The sequence below is a fragment of the Tinamus guttatus genome, unplaced genomic scaffold (genome assembly GCF_059628265.1).
Source record: "Tinamus guttatus ecotype Peru unplaced genomic scaffold, ASM5962826v1 Tinamus_guttatus_pri_ptg000008l, whole genome shotgun sequence".
NCBI classification, from domain to species: domain Eukaryota; kingdom Metazoa; phylum Chordata; class Aves; order Tinamiformes; family Tinamidae; genus Tinamus; species Tinamus guttatus.
In genome coordinates, this window is record NW_028288542.1 from 1,270,467 (window position 1) to 1,296,381 (window position 25,915).

At 38.5% G+C, this 25,915-nt stretch overlaps 1 protein-coding gene across 7 annotated transcripts in view; it reads right to left on the bottom strand.

Annotated features, from left to right (window-relative positions):
• The window catches only part of DMD (dystrophin), a 1,078,552-nt gene that overhangs the window by 162,047 nt on the left and 890,590 nt on the right, over window positions 1–25,915 (bottom strand). For all 7 annotated transcript variants that reach the window (XM_088521823.1, XM_088521851.1, XM_088521829.1 and 4 more), the window contains 4 exons: window positions 24,481–24,653; window positions 21,258–21,414; window positions 14,557–14,677; window positions 13,511–13,779 (listed from right to left, as the gene is read on the bottom strand). In XM_088521823.1, coding sequence (XP_088377949.1) covers window positions 13,511–13,779; window positions 14,557–14,677; window positions 21,258–21,414; window positions 24,481–24,653 — 720 coding nt within the window. The remainder of the gene's footprint in view (window positions 1–13,510; window positions 13,780–14,556; window positions 14,678–21,257; window positions 21,415–24,480; window positions 24,654–25,915) is intronic.

Genomic DNA, 25,915 nt, shown 5'->3' on the forward strand with positions numbered 1-25,915 from the left:
AGCCACCCACCCTACTGAGTCTTACGAAAATCCTTTTTGAGGTTATGAACTTGTTTTCAGGTGCCAGCATTGTGTCTCTGTGCTGTCTTCAAACATTTCGCCCTTTTCATTCCTTTTAAACAAGGTTCCTCATTTGTCTATAACTTCCCGTCTGAATAATGAACATTACTGTGGTGGATATTTTTACTTTTGATCCCTGCAGAGATGCTGATTTTTAGTACACTATGATTTCTGCTATAATAACAATGTTTTGTAACTGCATGGCTGAGTACCAAGCCAAATGCTTCCCATTCTGCTTGGGACTTCCCTGAGAAGTGATTGCATGAAACAATAGATTTTGGTGTCTAAAAATGTAGTCTGAAAAGCATGACCTAAAATGCTATTTATTGTAATTTATGTTCTTGAAATCTCTTCTTTACTAATTAGGAGCTTGGTAGTTGCTAACACATAACTTACTTAGGGCTGGAACTTCAACTCCAAAAGGATTTTAGGCTAGTTGCTGATGCAGTTAATTCATTTATGTGACTTGATTCTTAACTTAGATACAGCATTAAGCCTGCATTGGCACAAAGCTACTCTGTCTTTTCTGTGTAGTTTGTGATTTGGATATTTTATGGTGGCTCACTATTTGTTTCCACTTATTTTCTGATATGTATATTTTATGCTGCTTAAAATCAAATGTTCTCATTCTCCCATTATTTCTTAGTATTCTGGAATTTCTCTGGTGTCCTTTAACCCCACATGACAGATTCCACTGAATCACACATTTTCCACGATTATCAGTCTCCCAAAGAGTTTAAAAGATTCTCTTAGATGCTTTAAGTGCCAGCAGAGTGGTTTCTTCCACATTCTAGGAAAAAATGTATCTTTTACCATTTTCGTATCAGAACAATACAAAAAACAATTCAAACTAACTCCAAGTAAGTTATTTGTAGGTCATTTTCTGTATACTTTCCATTAAATTTGCTTACATTTTGTATATCCTGTTGAAAGTTAGCAAATAACTACAATCTATCCATCACCCCTTTTCAGAATACCAACCCTATTAATGAAAAGTTCATGGTTTATTTACACACGGACAGGGTTTTTTTTTAATGTCCTTCCTCCCATATTTCACATCCCACTTTTTTTAAAGTGGTGCCTAGTATAATATATGGAAGAGCATAGAATACTTCTTTGGAAGGCTGCCCAACATTCAGGAGAGAATTAAATATGAAGATCTAGAGTCACCTAGAGAGATGGTGTTTGTCAATGCCATGAAAGGACACGTTTTTGTTTAGGTTCCATAAATCATTTGCTTGAAATCTGAAAGGAAATTCTGGAATCATCCGAGTGAGAGAGTAAATAAATAGTAAATGAGCTTATTTCAATAAGAACAGAGATATTATATACTTTGCTAGCTTCAGGGAGTTTCCATCCCAAAATTCGTAGCTGAAAATTCACTGACTATACACTTTACATTTTCCATTTCTGAACCCCTCTCTCCCTTAGCCACATGTGCAATAGCTTGATAACAAGTCAAACACAGCATTCAGGAATCCAACCCAAATTAAATAACCAAGTGCCTGTAACTTCTGGCCCGCTGGAGTTAATGGAACTGCGTGACTAAACCCCAGTTCACCACTAGGAAATAACGCCCTGAAGAGGAAGCGTCAGCTCAGAAGAGTGCTTGTTCCTTGTGCACAGAGAAAACAAGAATGAAGTAAAATACAGGCTATTTTTATTTTTTGCTACTGCAAATTGGCAGGGGACCATTAAAATCACTTTTTGTCTTGCTGCCTTCACTCCAGCTGATCCCCGGATCCAGCACACGTGCCTAACCGTAGTCCGGAACAGGGACCCTCAGTGCCCCGTCACACCAGCAGCCACGACGCAGCTGAGAGCAGGAAATGCCCAACACTCACTGCACCGATGGAACAGCCCTAACTGTGTGCACACACTCACTCGCATGTTCTCGTGAACATCTCCCTGGCACCGAGACTGAGCTTAGCTGCATTTGTCTGAAAAAATACGTATGAAATAAACAGGTACACTATTTACTTGCAATTGCTATGCAATTGTTTGATCAGGAAGTTAAAACAAGTGAACGAGCTTTGCATTTATGATTTTCAAAAGCACTCGTCTTTCTTCTTAGTGTCACTTTCTCATGTGAAGTATTTTTGCAACGAAAATAGCTTGGGATTAGCGTTATGTTTTGTGCTACTTCTGTCCATCTTCTCAACAGCACTGAGAGTTATGTTTACGGATTTAGGAAAATCTGTTAGATCATGTGTAAACAATTATGCTTCAACTACCACATAACATTCATTTTTCACTATCTTTTCCTGATTCTGAACCCATTAGGGATCAAGCCTCATTAACATTCTCCCACAGATGCGTAAGCAGAGGCCGGGAACTTCAGCAGATGTGCAGCAATCCCTTCCTTTCTTGGAAAAAGGAAGCTGAAGGAAAGAAAGTTCATCTTACTAATGCACCAAATGTTCAAAATGTTCAGAAGTAGTTTCTGGAAGTGAGTCTCTATCTTGTCCTTGGGCTGTCCTGAGCAGGCACAGATGCCCATCAAAGATGCTAAAGGCAGCTTGGTTTGATCTCTGCAAAGTCACCTTTTCACATTTCATAGAGTGGCAATTGCAACTATTAAAAGATTTCTTTGAACATTATGTGGGTTTGCTTTGAACACTCCATGGGAAACCACAATAGATCTCAAGGTCTTCCTGTCTCCAGCCCACAGCAGTTCCCAGCACTGCAGAGCCCTTCTGTCCAAACAGGCACAGGCCACAAAACAACAGCTTCTGTTTTATATTTAAAAGAGGACGAGGCAGAACAAACCATCATGTTCTCCCCATGACAGTTTAACAGCCTTCATTTTTTTCATTAAAATGGGGTCTACATCTTCCCTGATGGATTTAATGTACACTGATGCAAGATTCGGTGAGGCCCGGGTTTGTCAGCTGCTAGTTCAATATGTTGCACTTAGCTTCCTTTTAAACTCACACTGTATTTTTATTTGATTCCAGTGCTCCTGGGGACAGGCACTGTTGAAACAAAATAGATTTTAGCTGATTTGATTTTCCATCCCATATATTGTTATAAACTCAGAAATGATGGAGGAAAAAGGCACTAGAGCAGAATATAAATTTGCCTCTGGGATAACAATAGTGAACAATAGAAGACATCAGGGGAGAAAGAAAACCGAACGCCCTTCAGTATTTCCTACACCATTCTGAATTCCGTACTTCTTAGCATGAAAAAACATGAAGTCCTTCCAAAGTTTTTTTCCCAATATTTTGAAAATTGAGTATTTCCTTAAAAGTATGAATAATAAAATTCAAAATATCACAGGAATGGCATGTATTAATTTTCATCTTTTGTCATCTTTCAAAGGGAAAAGCAGACATTTAGAGCAGTGCTATATTTAAAAGCAGACAGGACTTATTAAACAGATGCACACTAATGGGAGAAATAGTAACAAAGTGCTAAGTGTTTCAAACTACCAAGATTGTTATGAATTCTTGACATTTTTTCATCAACAGCTACTACGCAGTTTTGCAGCCCTATTTCTTTAAATAGAGGCAGGCTATGCTACTGCCATGTCATTATTCTGAAAAATTTGTTCTCCCCCATGAAGGGAAAAGAAGCACTAATCAAATCCAGCCTGTAATTCATCCTGGTAGGTCAACTACAACCATGAAAGGGCAAAGCCCATCACTACTAAAGGGCTTGTAAATAGTTCTGGGCTGATTTTTCCAGGTAATCCAAGTCCCACCTCAGTTACTGTGTGACCAAGAAGCCAATCTGGCAACAAAGAGCCGACATGCCCAAGAACTGCAAGTAACCTGAGGCTTTGGGAGGTGCAATCTCAAGGCCAAACACATGCCACAGGAAGCACACACAAAATACAGGGCAGTCTTTTCAAATGAAGATTTTCCTACAGAATGGTTGCATTCAGCATCACCAAAGCTAAGAGTGCTTATAAAGCTACAAGCTCAGGTCCCTCAGTTTCAGTCAAACCCATTTTAAACCTTCAGTAGCAAACCATCCATCTAATTAACTGGTAAACAGTGTATAGTAAGAATATAGAGACATAAAAAAACAAATCCTCTGTTTCCCTGAAAAACACTTTCAGGTAATTGACTCACAGGAGTTCTCAGAGCCCTCAGAAAATAGTTGCCACAGAGTAAATCCCTGTTGTGTTGTAAGGCAGCACGGTAGTCAGCAGGCATCCTGCAAACACGTAGTACTACACAGACAAGAAAAAAGGAAAGCAGCTGAAAACAGAAGGATTGCAGCAGCTGTATCCTGATGTTACAGAACACCTGGAGCGTTCTGACCTCAGCAGGCAGACACCGAAGCTCAGAGGAAAGGTAGGGATTCCTCGTGCGGCTGCAGGAAAGCCTAGCTTAGACTCTGCCACGACACAGATCACGCTCTGACGCTCCACTAATATTACAATGATTCAGAGAAGAAGCTCGAAAACCTCTTCATAACTTTCATAATGAAAAGCATGTCCAGATCAAAAGTTTTTCTGTTTTCTCCTCTTCGCAAAATGGAACACAGATTACCTGAAATAGGTGAACACTTCTTTAAAATTAACACATAAATATTTCACAATGTTTAGCAGTAGTAATTATGGTTTTCAGCAAGGTGGGCAAAATTTAGTGCTGAAGACCTTTCAAAAGGAGTTATTACAGCCCATCAGTGAAGAGTCCAGGTCACTGCAGGCTCTATTTTGCAGCTCCTGAATGACTGTCACATCTTCAGCCTCTGCCTTTTCACCACCCCAATATGAAGCAGAAGGACACGGGGTAAAACCCCAACTCTAGAGGTGGAACTTCCTTGCCTTCTTCTTTCTCATAAGAACATCCACTATAATATCAAAGGAGGGTATTACATTCTAAATGTGGATATTAGTTAAGCTAGAACAGCTTGGATTTTTAAGTTCATTCATTCAGAAATAATGCTAAAAGAAAATACCAAGAATGAGGCAAATGAAACCACAGAAGGTGGCCCTGGAGGGTGCGTAGGGAGAGCAGGGAGTGCTCTGGGAAACGGGCACTTGCGCCTCTTGCTGAAGCCAATGAAAACTGTCATTTCTAATCCTCTGGATAATCCAGTTCAACTAAAATAAAACAATTTGTAGGTAAAAGCTAAAGAGAATAAAAATAATGTGAACTTCTCTGCTGTCTGGACAAGTTAGCCTCACCAATTCAACTGCCCTCCTTGCAAATTGGGGATAATATCACTTTAATTGTCATTGCAGAATGAAAACTGAGAAGATTAACTCATACTATTTTGAACACGAGAATCACTATGGGAGTGTTAAGTAGCAGCTATAAGGCTCTATTATGGATTCACCTGGGACAAAAAAAAAAAAGAAATAAAACTCTATTAGGCTTCATATATATAAACATTAACATGAGAAAAGTATGGTACAATGTGTCACTGACAAACAGTTGCAGGCAATCTAATGTTCACTGTATTCCCTCTTTCAAGTAGTCCCTAAATAATCACTGCATCCCAGCAGAGGAGCTTGATAAATTGATTTGATTTCGCTCATTGACTTGCCTACGCAGTAGTAAAATTATCATTACAGAATCTGCATACTTCATAGGTACAGCTCCTGCATACTTAGTACCCTGAGTCCTTAAAAGTGATAAGGAGAGTCAAATTTGTAAAAAAAAAGATTTTATTAAAAAAAAATAATACCAGCATATTTCTTTTTTATGGAAAGAAAATTGCCTCATCACAGAAACCAGACAGCATTAAAACCCATTTCTAGCGTTCCTTGTCCCTCTTCTCTCTGTTCTTGGCCTCACTGAATATATATTTTTCTGGCTTTATATTCCTCTCTGGTATATCCTTTTGTTTTACTTAAGAATGTTTCAATGGCAGATCACACAGAATTTCTGTTATAATTGGTCCTTGGAGATATTTTTTTCTCCCTTGAGCCACACACCTTCCTAAGCCACACTCACTTTGGAAATGCTGAACAAAACAGCCCTACAATAAAAAGGGGAATTTGACTACAATTTTAATACTTTTCCTCCTAGATGAATATTTATATTTCCAGAATAGCATGGAAATAAACTTTTTGAATGTAATCACAACAGGTGAAGAGCATCCTTGAGGTAGCATCCATGAATGTTAATACCTGATCATCAGACTAGACTTATGTTCTGTGTTTACATGGCAAATGAAATAAAACACAATTTCATGCCATGTTAAATGCTAGAGTCCAGCATGCAATGGCAATGACGCGTAGGTTGCCAAAATATCCATGTTTAAATATCAATGTTACTTCTAAGAGCTCAAGTCCCAGATCTCATTTTAGATAAACTGATAAGGAGCAATCTTTTAAAAATGTTCTGGTCTGACCTCAATTCGGAACTTCAGAGAAAAAGGCAGACAGACAAGTCTTCAGACATGTATTAGTCAGTTCTCGCAGCAGGCTACCAGAAATCAAGATCAGAGATTACCAATACTTAAAAAGTCAAATTGGGCCTGCAGGTGTGCATGTGGAGCTCCCACTGAAGTCAGCAGGGTGAGTCCATGCAAGGTAAAATTTGGCTCTAAATGACATCTGCTGGTCTAATAATAGTGTGTTTTAGCAGAGGGGGTTGAAGCTAGAAAAGATTTCCATTTTTACTGGTCACCCTTTTTCTTTAGAACTTAGAATAGTTTTTCAACCCTTTTTAGTGTAAAGAAAAAAGTTTGTAGTATTATTTAGGCTAAGGCCCTACTATCAAAGGGAAAACAGTTACGCTGTTCTATCAATATTTGCGTAAATAATTTTATGCACAATAATTTTCAGGTAAATACTTATATCCAAAGTATTATTTGTTTTGGTCTTTTCTCTTGTATAATAATGTTAATATTCACATTACAGAAAGCTAGATATTAAAATACCTAATACAAGCTAATGCAAGAATAAGTCACCCACAAACACTTTACAATAGAATGCAATATATAGAAACATCATTAAGAATGAGTGAAATTAATTATGAAAAAAAAAACCTCAAACAAAAAAACTAGGTAAGTTTACTCTTACTAGTGTCCTGAGAACTTTCTTTGGAAAATTCTTTTCAATGATTATGTATACATAAACACACACAGATGTACATACACATATGCACACATATACACACTCACAAACACATGCATGATGTAATCTCTATATAATATGAGAAAAATCTATATAGATGCTAATAAAACTCTCTTAAGTTACATACCAGTGTCCAGAGTATAGGGTTGACCACAGCCTAGGTCATATCAACCAACAAATACAAACTTTTCTCACAAATACTAGTCACAAAGCTATGATAAATGAAAAAAAAAGTGGTAAAACATATTAAATACTTCATTTTAAATACATTGTACTGGCACCATGAAGCTTCTCTATCAAGTCGCTTGTTCGAATTCTCCTTTCAGCTGAACTTCAGTCTACAGCTTTTATCTTTAATGAATACCCACAGACTGCTTTATAAAAATCTCTATCCAGAGCAGTCTCCTTCTTCAGCTCAAGTCAGACAGGTAGATTGCTATGGGCACATGCGAAGAACACAGCTTCAGATTTAGGGAAATCTGAAGCAGCTGGAGCCCATGTCCTGGTTCCTTTGCTAAATTTTCTTGTATTTCCAGGGGTTTAGAGAAGACCTTGTGGTACCATAGTTAGGATTCACAGGAGAGCTAACTAAAAAAACCCTCATTTTTGTTTGCTCTTTGCTAGCAGAGCAACATTAACATTTCTGTCCCACAATGATGCTACTTTGCCCTAACAGTTGTATAGTCAAGGGCACTCTTAATTTTAAAGACTACAGTAGGATTTCACTTCCCTGCATACCCACTTATTATTCCTAAGGAAGAAAGAAAAGAAGCTGACACTTTTTGCTTAAAATAGGTAGCATGATGGATTAAAAAATATGTAATTTAGTTTCCATAAAACATTCACTGTAATTAAAGTGGTAGCATCTAAGCACCACATCAAAAATGCATCACTTTTTTATTGCAAAAGCAAATGGGCAGAGTGATGGTTTGCTTTATGTATTTAAAATGGGCTTAGTTATGGGTTACTGGCATAACAAACTCTTCAGTTTTGTGACTGATTACATGGCAACAACTAAAGCAGATGACATTTCAGATCAAATTTGTATCAGTCACAAATGCGGGGTTATTATATATTAAATAACCACTCATGATTATATTTCTTTTCATGGCAGAATGTAATTTAACTCATAAACTGTTAAAATGAGATTAAAAGACCACAAAACAAGACCAAGTAACTTTCATCTTCAACAAAATAAGAACCATAGCAGAACTGACTTAAGCAGGTAAAAGTACGCGATGAAGCGCTCCATGGTTTTTAGCTCAATTTAATATTTGAAAGAAACCTTAGAAAATTAATCGTGCCTCCAACAGTGATAACAGAACAATGCTATTGAACTCTCTATTGTATAAAATTGCATTTTTTAGAAAGAAAAACGGTGTGCCAGTCTGTACAACCAGCTAGGTGATCTGTTGGATAGTCTTTGATCCATCCTGAAAGCTGATTCATTAACAGATTCAATGAACTTTGGCAACTGCTTTAATCACAGCAAACAATACAGACCTTTATATTCACAGATACATACTTAAAAGTCAATGTAAATAATGATATCTGCAGGTTGTTAAAGTTTGCAAGTGGATTTAGACATATGAAATCTGTATTTCATATGAAATACATGTGAAAAAATGATTTTTTAAAGAATATTGAGACATTCACAGCAAAGAAAGAGAATGAAGAAAGATCTCAGAAAGGCACTGTAGTGAAATAATGACTTTTCAGCATACCGAACAGAGGTCTGCTGACTGCAGACAACCCTCGCTCTACTCACATTATCATACAATTAACAGGATCATGGACATCACACTACAATCTGCTCTAGGATGAACCTTGAACTGCTCACAAATAGCTGGCTGAAGTTCAGCTTATTTAATATACCTTCCACATGCTTACATCTTCCTAGATAGCTATTTAAAACTGGTCTCTTCACACTCACTAAACATATTGTTTACTAGCAGTGGATGACTGTGGATTATTGCCTTGTTTTCATGTGTCTCTCGTTAATTCTCCCATGTCTGACGTCCACTAGTTCCTAACAAATTATCATTCTTTCTTCAGCAACGACGGAGGATTATCCTAAGCATCCCAAGTATTACCTATGTACCTCAAATAATTTTGAGGGATTTTAATACCCCATTTGATTGTGAATGAGAGTATACATTAGAAACTCAACAACTCCGCTCTCAAAATCTCCGCTGAAGGCAGCTTTCCGCACAGCTCCTTCACAATAGCACTGTGAGAGCTCCTCTTTTCAGTACAGGAGTATCTGAATAGCATCAAAATGAAGTATACAGAACTATACAGAAGTATTTTTTTTTTCCTTATGAGCTGCCTATGCTTACTCAGTGTCCACTAGTTCAGGTTGCTGATTTAGTATTAAAGTATTTTTAAGAATACAGTATTTTAATCTTTCCTTGAAAGAAAATCTATTTCCTTTCTTTCTTTTACCACATACTGACACAACTGAAATCTGGCCAATTATTTTACAGGGTTGTCTTACTTTCGTCTCATTTAGAGAGAGGACGCCTAGGGACAAAAGGATTGAGTGCACACAGAAAATGATTTTGGCATAGACAGCAAGGAGGTCAATCCATTTCTCAGCTGTGAATAAGAGCAAATTCTGTTCAGTTCACAAATTAGAAAAACGTTTCAGGTGAACACTTTCCAGTGAACATTTGTCAGAAACATGTAGTGGGCCACAACTTTCAATTATGCTGAAGAAAGTCTGGAATAAACACCATGTAATTCAGGCCTGATAGCTCAAGGGAAAAAAAAAAAAAACACTTTCTTACACAATGCTCATGTGAATTTCTCATTGCCATTTGCTTCATAATTTTGTAGGAAGAGAAATAGGAAAACGTGTAATCGGCCATAAAAAAAGAGATTTTGAAAGAAAACTTATAGCCTCCATGGAAATATTTCTTAAATTAAGCATATTAAAACTAATATTCCATATGCAAAGTTCATAGTCATTCTGTGAAGCTTCTTTATCCATAAACGTGAAAGGGAATCTGCATCGATCTGCTCAGAAGAGGCAACCTGCCTCTGAAACCTGCTCACAGGAAAATACAAGACTCATCTCTCTCAATTCTGCTCTGCTTTTCACAGTTAACAACCATCACACTCAGTCAAGGTGCCCTCTTTATGTGACAATAAAGGAGAATAAATTCTATAACATACTACTTGAGTCACAGTACTTGAATATGGGGTGGCATAACTCAGTTTTCATTTGGCAGGTGTTCCTGAGATGCATACTTCTACTTTAAGCCACGGATATCCCATTCTGTTCTTGAATTTATTTATTTTAACAGTGGTCTAAATAATAAATAATAAGTAAATAAATAAATCAGAAAGGAGCTTTGTTCCCTCATGAACTCTAAAGGCTCTGCTGCTCACTTACAGGGTTGTGCAAGTCTGAAAAATGAATTGCTAATAACTGAAGCAATTTTATGCCAACAGTGATATAGCAGGATATCAGCAGCATAAGTAATTGCTTTGCACTGTGCACTCATTAGCACATTGGAGCATCTAAACTACCTTTACTAATAAATAAAGTGTACCTTTTAAATTACGTTGCCCTCACAGTCACAAAATTCTGGATATAGCAACCCAAAATAGCAGCTTCTTCTATTTTTTAAAGGATTTCTCTGAACTTAAATGTGTCAAAACCAGAACTTCTTCAGAGGATTCCTGTGAACAGTCCACGGCATCACTTCTTACCAGCATTTCTTAGCAGAGGGCTACAGACAGACAAAGGGTCTCCAAGGCTACAGACATCTCATGACAGTTGCACAATAGCAGCATGACCACAATCAAGGTTTCGGCTGGTATCAGAGCAAAAGAGGGTTTCTTTTTTTTTTTCAGACAAAGAGCAGAAAGGCAGCTCTTCAAATAAGAGCCCGCTGAATGGATGAGGGAGGGATTGCTGCCTATTGGAAGACCAGGAAAAGCTTCATGTAATGGCTGAGGAGTGGTGTGATGTCAGCCTAAGTGCTCTAGTCAGTCTGAAGGACGGAATTTTATTGTATTGACCGACAAACATCACTGTAGAGAGAAGCAGAAATTCAAGGTCATGCCTAAAATATCATTTGAGCCACAATCAAAATAAACAGCCAAAGGATATCAGGATATGAGGGGACAATTAACAGACCGACGACTTTCAGGCAGCTAGGTGACAATGTCTGGATTTAAATGGACAAAAAGATATGCCTGGAATAGAGAAAGGGAAAGAGAGAGACAGAGATGTGTGTCATTAAGAATGTAGGTTGCATCTCAGTTTGCAGATAAGACTATCCACATGGGAGAAGAAGGACAGTAACACAGAAAACAGGACTGAGATGCAGAAACCTCTGAAGAACAGAGTGCCTACAGAAGATCCGTGGTTTAGGTGGCATGTTTTGTGGGGAGGTGTGTGAAGCTAATTCTCCTTTTGCCTCACAATCTGAGTAGAATATCAGCATGTGCTTCCCTTAAGAAATTTCATGCTTGCATTTCAACTTAAGTCAGTACAAAATAGTTATTTCAGAGTTACAGAAATTATGATTCATGACTTGTAACTTTCTAAAAGCATATTTCTAAGAAAAAAATACTGATGTCATAAATATGAATAAATGAGTAGGTAAAACCTAAATATACATATACTCATTTATGAGGACAGGTTTCAAACTGCAGACACACGTGTAGCTTTCCTGCTGGTTATTCATTTAACAAATGTGAATAGATTGCCCATAGTACACGCATTTTTCTTTAGTACCTAGGTTGGAAATGCATTACTTTAGAGCAATAAACAGCCTCTAGGCAACACATTTTGGGACAGTTACTGTACTTTTCAGACAGTTAATATCATTCAACCCTAGGCACATTACCCAAGTTTTACCAACCATCATTACTCAGAGGCTGATGAAAGTACAGCATCACTTAAGTATGCTGTAATTTTAAATATGTTACGAAAAGTTATAGTTTCTCAGGACTGGAAGATATTCTGTATGCTCTTCTTCATTTACCATTTATCTGATGGTCTTAGGTAAGAATATCTCTGGTTAGGGCTAATATACACATATATTTTAAGTAACGTCTAATTTTATATCTTGAAACAGAATTTTTTTGTTTCTGCTTGTCCCTACTATTAAGATTTCAGAAAGAATAAAGAGAAATCTATCATTAGATATTACCTTGGGATTTCATAAGCTTCAGGTTTCCTTTTTATCATGGCCATTATTAGACTTCTGTTCTGTTAGTATGACAGATATTGTTTCTTCTGAACTGTACCACAATTCAGCACTATAATTACAGAGTCAATCGTTATGGTTGCAGCTTTAAAACTAAGCAACATGCTGTGTTTTCTCCTAATATCAGATATTCAATTTTTCTGTTACCTGAGAAGAATTGAGAACATTTTTCTTAAAACTATCAAAAAGTCCATGGGTATAATAGAAGGCATTTTCAGACTTTATAAGTAGATCCATTCTGTCCATTTATGAGCTTAAATGAAAAAATAAGAACAGATTTTGCAGCTGTTGATTGCTACCAAGTTCTTTACTTGTCCTGTACACTCTTTGTAAAGGATGCCTTAAATTTCTATGTGATTAAAACTTAAGGACTTTTTTTTGTATAAACTACATTTTTTTTTTGACGTTGGCAATTCTATGTCCTCTTCCTTACATCCCAAAATAGGAGTCAGTGCAGGCCTCTCAAAATAACTGAGGTTTCCCATGGATGTGAATGGAACAGAGGGACTTTGTTCTTACCAACCGGCCACCACCAAGGTCTGGCCATGGCAGTCATGCTGAAAGAGGACAAGTCCCCAAAAGTTTCACAATAAGCAAGTCTTACAAAACAAGCCTTGAAAAGAGATAAGCATTGAGACACCAAAAATAATGACTTTTTCCAGGTACCTCACTTTTTTGAAACTATCTTGAGTATGAGGTCAGCTTGCCTAAGAGGACAGACAGAACATAACCTCAGAGTGACGTAACAACAACAAAACCATGCAATTTATTTAAAATCTGCTCTACAAGCACAGATACAATTACGGAGGCCCCATGCTTCTAAATTATAATAAAAGACAAATAATTTTGCATGCCTTTTTACCATACATTTGCCTATCTACTTTTTTGGAATGCTTTAGTCTATTTCCTGAGTTACTGTTCAGTGTGCTGATGATAACAGCACATTCCTATAGTGCTTTTTTACCTATATTCTTAAAATATATTATTAATTTTCATTCCATTGCATTTTAATTCCAGAAATTATAAAACTCTCATATTTTTCTGTTTTTTAAAATGTAAATCAGAGTATAATTAGGAAGGTATCACTTTTGTGATTTTAAAGGTTAATTCCTGATTTTGGGATCATGCAGCGAACCCGCCAATTCAATTCTATGTTCAAAAATACAGGTACAGTGAAACATACCTTGACTTTTTCTAAGTGATCCTGCAGAGAGTCAATTAGCAGATCGCCCACTGGCTGCCAGGAGCCCTTGAACACTTCGGCCTGGCGTAGCTTCAGGTCCAGTTCATCCATTGCCTCTTGAAGGCCCTGCAGTCTTTCGAGGGCATCATCTATCTTCTTTTGCCAATCGGCAGAATTTATATTCAGCTTATCCCACTCCATTCTGACCTCGTCTGCTTGCCTCCGGAGAAGTTTAGCGACATTCTGCGCCCTTTCCTCAGGTGATAACTCTGAATGTGAAATTCAAGAGGCTTTTAGGGTATATTCTGTCTTAAAAGATAAATAACTGCCATCTGGGTACAGCTAAGAAGTTCAAAGCTCAGTAAGAGACTATTCATAACCAGAGACATCTTATTTCATTAACGTACAATAATTCAAAACTCCCTGAGCAAATTTAAGTGTTTCTGTAATATAGACCACCCAAATATGCATTTAAGTACTTAAATGCATTTTTAAACTTCCCACTACACCTTGCACGATGGCCAACTCTATCCCAAATCAGCAAAATAGTTCCACACACACCTAAGCACTGACTGCTGTGAATCATTGGCTAGAGCCGAGTGGATCTGGGACCTTGGCTGAATCCATCCTTCAAGGTGCAATGGGCACTTTTGATCTGCTTGACACTCAATACACAGTTTCTAAACAAACTGCTCTGTGTCTGTAACTTAAATTAAAATTTGAATTTTAGGTTCAACTGCGGCTTTCTTCAGTCAGTGCTGAGGCCTGAGATGGGTCTCCAGTTATACATAGGCCCAGAAGGTGCCCAGGAGGTTTAAAGCCAGTTTCAGCATCTACTTATAAATATGCAGATCTATTTAGCTCTGCAGTGCTCAGAAGGCACACTAAGGGTTTCTTTCATCTATATTTTTAGCTGTTTCTGAATGCTGGGATTCAGCTTGGAGTGCATAAGGGCTGCTCTCACAGAGACAAGCAGGATCTGTTTCATCACTGCTGGTCACCACCGAGCTTTCTAGCGGGGTGTTGTTAGAGCTTTCTTCCGTTACCTCTCGGCTCTTGGCGGGGCTTCTCCAGGCCCTCGAGAGGCTGCTCTGCTGGAAGCATTCGCACGGTCTCCAGTGCGCTCAGGATCACAGGCTCTTTGGTTTTCAGCTCCCTCTTGAACGTCTGCGAGTTGAAATGAAAATATCATAAATGGAAGCACAACGAAGCACTGAGTGCTAGCCCACGTTTTGTCGCTTGAAGAACAGAATTTCCAACCACAGCTTCCATGGCTGTTGTCACAGATACTTGCCAAACAATGTAAAGGAGATGATCCTCAGCTTTTGATAAAGCTGAAATGTTTTCAAAGGGGCAACTGCATTGCCAGCATGCAGCAAAGCACTCAAGGTTGCTGATTAAATCATTCCCTGGGAGAGGGACCCCTTGGCTGATAAGCATCAAACTCCAGGCGGTGGCTGGAAGGGACAAGGCTTCAGCTGGCTCTGCACTGAACCATAAATGCTCCTTGAGAGAGACAGATTTCCCACAATGTGGTGGAAAACCCAATGATGTGCCTCATGACTGGCAACTACTACATCGTAAGGGGTGAAAAAAGGGATCTGGGGATACTGCCATGCTAACCCTTAACAGTGAGTACATAGAAGAAAAACCCAAAAGACAAACAAAAAATCCAGCGTATCCTCTCCTGGCTACTACTGATCTAGCTGCAGCTTTCCCAAAGATAAATGAACTGAGCAGATTTCTGAGAGGAAGAATCGAGGCCAAGGTGAAAATTTAGAAATAGTCTAGCCTACATTGACTATAGAGCTGGCTGTATTTCAGTGGGATACGCACATAGAATTCAAAGGGCAGAAAGTAGTCCTTATGAAGTAGTTAAATCCTACTTCCTTTAATTGTTTTTTTTTAATAATTTCCATAAATTTGCACTTAATGTTGCTTAGTAGTAAATTCTGCCCCATTTACAAGACAACACTATTTTCCCCTTATTCTCTCTTCCTTTCCTATCGTTCTGTCTTCCTTGTCTATTTTTGTTTCCTATTTGCTATATTGACATCGTTGTGTTGACATGTTGTATTAAATTTATCTTTATCTTCTTTTACAGTCTTTTATTCCAAAATTTTCTTCTCTTTATATAAAACAAAACTGAGGGTACACTGTTTTCAAGTGTCAGAGTAGTAAAATATGAAAAAGTAATAGTGCAGCGTAGTAAACAAAATAATAGTGTAAAAATGAGAGCCACATTTCATGAGGATTGGGAATAAGAAAACTCCTTTTACAATACACAAATTATATAGATTTCTTACAAAACAAATTAAACAATTTTGATAATTATTAAACAAACTTTGGGTTACTATGCAAAGTAACGAAAGATCATAAATTCAGCATTAAAAAGTTTATTATACTTTGAATTATATTTGATATTTAATTCTAAGTGCAGAAAGTACATTATCAGGACCCATGGTAACCTGAAGTTTATAATGTGAACATTCATGGGTAAAAGCCCTTAATATACTTCAGGTAAGTAAACAGCAGATAAGCAAACTGAAACAAATAACTGCACTATTCTACTGCAGATATTTAAAGGAGCCGTTTAATAGCTGGTCAAGAACTAGCCATATGGTTTTTAATTATGAAGCCAAGAAAACATTTAGCAAAGTATGCTTTCTTGAAGAAAATGGAAAATGTGAATTTTGTGTCACGAACATCAATGGGACTGGGATGACCAAGAATATCTGCCACCACAGAGGAGTCCATTGCTTGATGAGCATCTGTGATAAGTGTTCTTAAAAAAACTATGTTCACCTGTGAGAGTCAACATTTTGATTTCCACAAAGAAGGAAAGAAAAGTATCTTACAAGAAAACTCCCACTGGACACTGCTCTGTGTAACAACAGAATGGGGTTACTCCAGAAGTGAGACTGCTTAGCTTAGATATTTTTAGACTTAGAAATTTTTAGAATTCATATTTGATGCTTGCATAAAGTACAACGGAAAGCAGAAATATAACAAGGCTTTTTTATGCCTCTGAGCAAGAAAAATCTCTTCTTTTAACCTGTGCACACTCTGAATATTATGGTAGAGTACAGCAGGTCTGCAGCTCAAGCAGCCAAAATTAAAACGCTCCTCCCATGAACTGGGAGTTTTGCTCTCATCTGGTGGAGCTAAAGGTGACTTCCCTACACGTCGTTTTGATCTGTAGACTTCCACAGAGCATGCAGAATATATTTCGGTATAAGAAATAAAAAAGAAGAGAATAAATAAAAAGCGAGTCTTAGGTAGCACAAAAGAGCATAAAAAGTAATGAATGTTCATTTCCCACTACCCCATTCCAAAAAGCATTCTCACCGTTTTAAGAAAAGCCAGCTTTATTTATTTATTTATGAAGTTGAAACATGTACACGCTACCACGAAAGAGCATAAGCTGGAAAAATGACGTTTTCTCTTCTTTGGAAAAAAAATGAGTTTACCTATCTATCTAAAGCCTTGACAAAAACATCTCCATAATAAGCAGGCCATTATTGATAATGGAATTTGCTTAAACAAATTCTAATTTACAGCTAATGATTTCAGGCTAATTTTATTGAATTCCTGAACTTCTTCCACACCGTGTGGGGACCGTACAGGAAATCGAACATGCATAATATATGATCTGACAAAAAACCAAGTAACCTGCTTTATTTAAGCATCTCTATTTGTCACCAGCACTACAGCAGTAATGGCATTCTGTCCACCATTTTAATAATGCATATATTGATCAGCTTAGCTCACATCTCCACTAGTCCCGCATGGGCGCCCTTAAATCTCTTCAGATGGAGAAACACAGACGGTTTAAATTGAAAGGTGAAAATATAATGGGAAAGCAGAGCTGCATTGGTAAAACTAACATTAATATGTGCTACTATAGAAGCACTTCTTTCTTTATTGTTGTTTTAATGAATTTCACTGAGAAAGAGTGTAGTTAAATGAATTCAGGGTCTTGCCCGAACAGAGGGCTTTTGAAGAAGGTTTTTGACCTTAACTTTAAAAAACAGGTATCAGCTATGCCACCAGAAGAAATAACTTTTCAGACAGGAATTGTACTCCTTCTTAGGCAGTTTCTGTTGTTTCTATGTGAAAGGCTTTCCAGGTTTTTTTTGTTTTCATAATTAACTTATGCATCCATAAATGTTGTTTATGCTGGTAATATAATCAGTGCCATGCAGAAGGTATGAAAATTCTCAAGAGAACAAAAGGAAAAGCAGACTATCTACATGGTGCCTAAACATACAATCCAGGACACTGAGTAGCAGCAATAACATATACACAATTATTTGTATGATTGCAATAAGATGTATTTTAAAGTCTTAATAAAGCAAAGAAAATTGCAAGACAAAGAAGTAACATTTTGATCAATGGAAGCATTTTTGATTATTGATTTAAAAAATTCCAAACATCGCATTTAAAATTTTGGCACGGAAACGACATCTTTCTCAGGTGCCAAAAATCAACCCAAAACCGCAGTGCTCACAGTGAGTTAAAGGAAGAAGCGAGCCCGTGGGTGCGCTGGGGACGAGCGGCCGAGGCCTCGTCTCAGGGGTGCCTCGCGCTCACGGTGGAGCCATCGCTCTGACTACAGGGGAGTCTTTCTCGCAGATGACTTCAAGTTTCTGGCATAGATTCAAGCATTAGCAACTTTCCTCTGAATCCTACTCTTAACATTCTTAAGGCCAGTCTTGGTAACTAGGAGCACTCTGAAGTTAAGAACCTGCTTTTTTATCTCCGCTCTGAATTTCTCAGGTATTATAAATGGAAAGAGAGGGTAAGAATGGTAGAAAATATTTTAAAATCACAACCTTTGAGGGATAAAAATCATGGCACAATATTGCTAGAGAAAAGGGTACAAAATTTTGTTTGCATTCATCATTCCATTTACCAAAGCCAATGAGTTACACTGCTTGAACATAAGGTTCCCCTGCCGAGAGTTTTCCTCTTCTCCAAAAATGAACTTACCTGGGCTGATTTCTAACTTTTCTTAGCCAAAAAAATAAAACTATAAATCTTCTCAGAATAATGGGCATTGTTTCCAGAGAGAAAGACCAAGGCTGACAGTTTGGACCATTTAAAAGGCTGGGCAGAGCACAGGGGGATTTAGCTTGTTTACTGAAAGCTGATTGCCAGAACTACGGTTCAGGAGACCAAAATGAACAATCAGCAGAGTCTTTTTCTCAAGACCAAAATCAGAGCTACTCTTTACTTTCATAGCCAAAACACCGAGCGCTAAATTTTAGCCTTGAACAGTTTTGAAAGGCCCTATTTCCAGTATCAGGCTTCAGTTTTAAGTAAGCTAAGACTTTTACATCAGAGACTTTTACATTTTACTTGTTTTAGAAACATTTTTCTGAAGTTCAGGAATGAGCTAAGCTATTCTTTTGGACACAGCCTTTGTATGTCTGCTTCTCTAAAAGGAAACTTTTAGAGTAACAGAAAGTTCATAGTGCCTAGGAAAAAAAAAAAAAAAAAAGAGAGAGTAGCAGAATCCTAAGCTGCAAATACAGCTTTTGTCAAAGACAACCTGAAGTTGGTCGACTTCTGTACTGATCATCCTTCCCTCCTTCTCTGTAAGACATCTTTGAAGGGCAGACAGGGTGACCTAATTTCAAGGGTTATATTTTGTTCTTTTTTTCTGCAGGGAATCAGAACACCTACAACTAGAAAGGCCGCACATTAAACTACAAAGGTGTAGCAGCATAGGAAGGGGAAAGAAACTGTATTTTTTAAAAAAGATCTAAAACGTTTTAACTTTGATATGAAGAAATGATCAGATGGTGTGAGCAAAGATTTCTGTCTGTACATAACTGCATGTGGGAGAGAAGATAAGCAAAATGGAAAAGGGAGAAGCAGACCTATTTTGTAAAGTCACTTTGCACCTATTTATGATGCCTCACTTTTATGTAACACTTTTCATCCCTAACAGTTTTCAACACTTCAGCTGATGGGTGAGTGACAGAGAGATCACTTAGTCCACCGCTGATGTATTGCTACCTTAATGATGAAATCTGGGAACTTTTAAAAAAAACCTTTAGGACAAGATACAATATTCATTTTTTATGAGAAGTAACTTATTGACATGAAAAAGAAGATTTCTTCCCTCTAGGAAGAAATGTCATGTTTTCAAATATTCAAATATGTCTCAAATGGAAGGAGCTTCACTGCAATTGCTCAAAAACCCTTGTCTTAGCTCCACCACTGTCTTTGGATAAAGACTTTGAATGGATGTCATGCTGAGGTAAGGCAACATCTAAATTGTTTCCTGAGTCCTAGTGGATAGAATGAGCTTTATGATTTTACAACTGCTTTATGCTACTTGTTATAGCCAGATGGCTAAAGCAGACCTCAAACGCTTCATCTTCTTCATATCTTAGCTTTGTGAGAGGGAAACATATGGAAATGGGGTGGTGCTCCATAAAATCTTGGATGTTTTGGCCTCATTGATTCTGTGATAATACTGAAAGTCCCAGGTGAAGTTTTGAACAACATGCACCGTATACATGACTTCTTTCTAAACTACTTGATTAATAAGTAGAGGGGAGAGGTTAAAAAAAAGGGGGGGACTATACCAACCATACCACCCCTTAAATACAGCATTATATTTTCTTAGAAAAGAAAACCTTCACTGTGGCATTCTTGACCATTGGGTGAAGATGATCCCTTGAGAAGCTGTGTTGTCACCACCTCCATCACGCTGCTACTGTGAACAAGTGCCCAAGGTCAAGTCTGGTTGCCTACAGTGTTTCTGGATTTGTCACAACCTCAGGGTTCCCAGGAATTTAAAGATGCAGGATATGCTCTACTCTCTTTCTAATCTTGATTTCTCACTATGTGCTCTTAAATATCTCCTTCAGGATGAGGGAACACAACGTACTACAGCAATATTTGCAATATAGCAAATAGTTAAGAGGGAATTTCATTTTCTGGTACAATTCCAAACTTTAGACTTCTCCACCCAGAAACTGAGAGCTACATATATGTAGCAGAACATTTTGAGAGGATGATGGCTATGGGATGGCTTTGGGATACGCTCTTCTTCCAGGTCCAAGCTGTTTGATTTGGAAAATTTAAATTATTCAATCAAAAACCCATTTGCTCAAATTGACTTTTTAGACATTACAATATTTAGATATTACATTTTATCACCAAATTGGGTGGGGGGGAGACACTGTCTTACTATATGTTTATTTTATCAAAACACACAAGTGGAAGTAGGAGGAAGGAGGAGATCTAATTGTTCATCCATGTACATACATCTTTGGGGATTCTTCATTTGGTGTTTTTTTAAAAATGCCTTTTGAAGTGTGGGATTCAGGTTAGTGTAAACTCCAAAAGACTAGTCTCAATTTTCAAAAAATACACATGAAATTAAAATGTGTGAGTTAGAAAAATACCAAATTCTCAGAACTTCTTATTTATTCCTGAAATAATATTAAACTTCAATTGTTCTAGCCATCAAAACTGTCTGTGATTAATATATGAAAACAGTGTGTTGCTATTCAAGAAAGCCAAGTGGCCAACAGTAAATATGCCATTCTCCAACAGACTATAATCTTTCCAGGCTGCGCTTGAAAATACTTCAACGCAAAATACTTTTTAACACCTCTGAAATTTCTTTTACTTTTTCTAAAAAGGAGCAATTCATCCAACGCTAACCTGCAAAACAACACACAGACACCAAAAATTATTAAAAAAAAAAAGAAAAAAAAAAGCATACCCTGTGAATATCATTCTGTTTCTGCACGGTGGGAAGATCTCCCCCAATGGGTGCTTGCTGTTTCAACTCATCCTCCTTCAGTTGCAGCCAGGCCAAAAGTTCCTGGAGAGAGAGATGTAAACGCTTCCACTGGTCCGTGCTGGCTTCCAAATGGGACCTGAAAGCATGTGTTAAATGTCAAATATTTTCAGGCACAGCGAAAACAAACAAACAAAATGTTTAAACTTCATTTTCTTTTAAAGATCCTACTGTTTCATAAGTTTAATGATTTTTTTTCCAAGTGGCTCCAGGAGCTTTGAATCATATTCTGGCAATAATAACTTAAATTTAGTTCCACAGTCCTGGCCTGAAACATCCCTGCCTTTCTCGTCATTTTTTTCCCCATTATATATAGGACCACTATGAGACCATGTCTCAAAATATATAGAGGAATGTCACTAGTCTCATGCTCATCTCTCGGGATAATGCGAGACTGTCTAAAATAGAGAGACTAGTTTTCCCCTCACGGAAGTTCAGGCTCTTCTACAATCCACTATATAAAACATTCTGCTTCCCACAGGATTCATGTGCTTGCTCACCCACAAGACAAGAGGTCCAACACCTCCCTTTCCCTCCAAAGTCACAAGGAAATTGTTAAAACAAAGAGAATCATCTTAAATTACACAAATATGTGTGGCATTTGAAGAGAGGTTTTAACAAAATTAATCAAATCCCTGAAAAAATTAAAGGACAGAATACTGTGTTACACAAACAAGATCCATGCCAAAAGATCTCCCAAATGTTTCCTCCATGTGTACGTGTGTGTGCATGCAAATACTTCAGATGAAGTATTGAGCAACTTCTTTATGGAGTGAAAATATGTGACTGAAACATCACCAGATTGATCAAATCTTCAACTTTGCTAAGTCAGAGATGAAGCATACTAAAATTTTGTCTTCCTTATGTCTTCCTAGACTTATGAATAAGTCTAGGAAGCTTTTGTTTAACTGGTGGTTGGGAAGAAACTTCTAATTCATTTTCAGGCATTTCAAGAACTTCTCTTAGCAATTCAAACCAAAAGCAGTATTACGTAAGACCAAGACATCAAAATGTCGTAGCAAATAAAAACAGATTTTAACATATTCTTTTTTGTCTAGTTTCTAGCTTTGTTTATACAGTGAAAATCCCATTTCTATAACTCATACAGCAAGGGCTATAAAGAAATGGGACAAACATGGTCTTCGGATGAGGTTAGCCTCACGCACTGATCCCCCCATATGCCAACTTCCACCTCCTCCAAACACGGACAGCACCTCGGGCCAAGCACCAGGCTCGTCCCTTCTTCCACAGCCGCTCTATGGAGCAAGAGGCCTCGTTACCAGCGCTCCGCTCCAACCTCCCCTAGCCTGGCAAAGGCTTCCCCCACATGCCACCCCGCTGCGCCCCTCCTGCGGGGTTTGGGAATGTATGTGTATGGATGTGCGCAGGGTTGCGCACGCTATACCCACACTCATGTACGTATCCTTTTGTTCAAGCACCTGCAGGTGAAATGGAAATTATGAAGCCAATTTTAAAAATGGAGTCTTTCAAACAAAGAAAGTGTTTGTTAGGGTAAACTGCAGTGACTCATCAGAATGAAAAGTGGCAGTGCAAGTAAGCTTGGTATCTCTTGACATCTACCATCTGTTTCACCTATCTATCTGAAGTACACTGCATTTAGAAAAGCCTGCCTCACCTAAACAGTGAGAGAACCTCTTCCTCTGGCAGCCTAAAGCTTAAGAAAAACAAGGAAGACAGTTCAGCGAAGATAAAGTGGGACAGGTGGGAAGTTTCCCATTTCTGCTTTTGTACCTCTTCTGTGTGAGCAGTGCTGACGATGAAACCTATGCTGTATTACGTAATGAAAAGAAATAGCTCCTAGTGACTGAGAAGAGCTTGTTCTTTCTGTCAGTGGCCAATAATATTTATACTGAATGTTTTAAAAGATAAGACCTGTTTCTTATCCTGATCAATATTGCTGAACACCTTGAACCTTCGACTGAAAGCAGGTACTTTAGAGAGGATGTTTAATGCACGAGGTACTGTGATAAACCTATGGTTTTTAAAACATGGGTTTTTATCTTTTGCCTTGATTAATGACAACAGTGCGGAAAATCCCATATATTCAATTACTGATATTTGCCACACTTGCTGTTTTTCTTTTCTCATCTTTTTATTTGGTTATATTCATGGGTAAAAGGCATCTGAAGAAAAAAATATCTCAGGGAGACTTTGAAGGGTTATATCCCTTTCCTTTAGCTCCTCAAAATAAAAGGGAGGAATGTGTCCTTTTTTTTTTCTTTCTTTCTTTCTTTCTTTCTGTAGCTACTAATATCTTTTCAGGCTCACATTCTTCATTTATTTTTAATGATTGATGTTATGAAGATGGTTTTTGTCATTACACAGACTGACCTCCCTCAGGGCCTGAGCTGAAAAAGCTAATATTTCATACATTACTTTGAAAAACATTCCTGCCTTTTGCTGCCCTCTGAACTACCACCAACACACAGCAAGCAAGCAAATGAAAAAAATGCTAGAGACTGAATGCAATGGAGCTGCGCTGTCTTTTACAAAAAATACATTTTTTGAAGAAAAGCTTCCTGCATAGTTTCTTCTGAAAAGAAAAACTTCAGCCCATTGAAGCCTGTACTTTCACTTCAGCTTTTGTAACATTATCATTTATTACATTTTTCTTGGAAGGAGAAGTTCTTCTCTCATGACACTTATGCTTTTAGTTGGGAATTCTGTCCACTCTCCAGACAAAAAGCCCAAATTCTAAATAACGCATATTCTCTTTTGCAAGGCTATTCTTAGTTTTGCACTGAAAATAGAAGCACTAAAAACAAAGCTTATCATAAATATAGGTTGTTTAATTGCTTTCTTTTATGACTCATTGATTAGTCATACCCAGCTATAGAAAAAGCCAGCATTACAGAGAGTACAGTTACTCTTTAAATATGCTAATCTCTCTTTCTGGAATTATAAAACCTCATTGTTTGCCTCCAATCCTAATGCTCTACTATCTTTTCCACACCAAAAAAAAAAAAGATAATCTTTCTTATAAAATTAAGCAAAGATGCAAAAGAGCACAAATCATTTCAAAATTGATAAAAATGGCACTATCAGAAACAATACTAAACTGGCAAAAGGCACTGTTCCATCTTACACACCAATTGTGGGGCTCTCGCTTTCATTCGGGTCCTACCTAACGTTTAGGGATTTTTTCCTAAGCTCGCTCCATCTGAAGTTCATGTTATCCAGCCGTCGCTGCAACAGGGCTGCATCATCGGAGCCTTCCAAGGATCGCAGGATTTTCTGCCCGTTTTCATCCAGGTTGTGGAAGATGTCAGTATGAGCATCGATTTCTGCCTGAAGATCCTACGGAACCAACAGAAAACAACACATGGGATTACTTAGGAAATCACAGAATCTACTACTTCCCAAAAGAGTGTAAAATGCCACAACGTAACACAGAGTTACTGGGCTGGATTCTGATTACTCCTTTGATGACAATTGCGTATATTGCACAGACATACTCCACTTTCATGTGAAAGCTGCTGGCCTCAAATAATGTCTTTTTTTTTTTTTTAGCATACAGAGCCAAATTTGAGAAGTTAAAAGCGTGGCCTCCGACAGACAACGAATATGCAAGGACAAGACACGTTTAGTTTGCTGACAAGACTAAAGCATCCCTGGGGATCTTGGGGAGAGCTGACCTGCACGTGATATGTCTTCCTGTGCAACATTTTCAGTTTGATCTGGGGACTGCAACACCGGTCCTGCTGCATGGTGCCTCCAAGACAACTGAGCTCCTGCGGCTGCGCAGCTACCCAGTGCCAAGCTCCCTCACAGCCTGTTGACCGACCGCATTTCAGAGCACGGGCCTCGACTGTCCAGAGCAATAAACAGTCACTTTGTGCTGTACCAAAACACTGCTCGGGGCCACCGCCGTAGGAGGGCCTGAGAAGAGCAAGGCCCCAGAATATGCACCCAGCAGCTCGGGTTTGAACAGCCAGCTTGTCTTATCGCTTGGTAATCGCGGGCCAGCTACGCTCTGAATTCGTCTTTCCCCCTCATTTTTCGCAGGCTGCCCCTGCCAAGGGGACATTCCTGCGCGCGCTGCCGGGTGCCGGCGTTCCGAGGCGCCCACGCGCTCAATGGCCCTTTGTGGAGCCGCTGCCCTTCTCCGGGGGCCTGCGCGCGCGCCCGCCCCATAAGGTCACGGATTCATTCTGCACGGAACGGGGGCTGAATCCAGCTCTTCAAATAAGGGAAAATATATATATGTATAATGATAATTTAAGCACGCACATGCGCTATATGTAGCCAAACAGCCCCCAGAACACAGTGGCTTTCAAAGCCAGCAGCGTGCTGAGCGGTGAAGGAAGCTCTGCCTCCTCCTGCGGGCAGCTGGGCCCTCGCCTTTCCGGCTGCGGCCTCTTGCTGCTGAAATGGGAGTGCTGGCGACACGGCTGCGAGAGGGGAAGCGATTCACGGCATTCGGGAGCAAGACCCAGGGCCAACTGCGCATCACGGACAGGCCCTGGTGGGAACTGGTTCTAATTTTTTCTCAGAGAAGGATGACTTTGCAGGGGGGAAGCACACACCTTCCTTGCCTGCTTGGTGTGTTCCTCATTGAA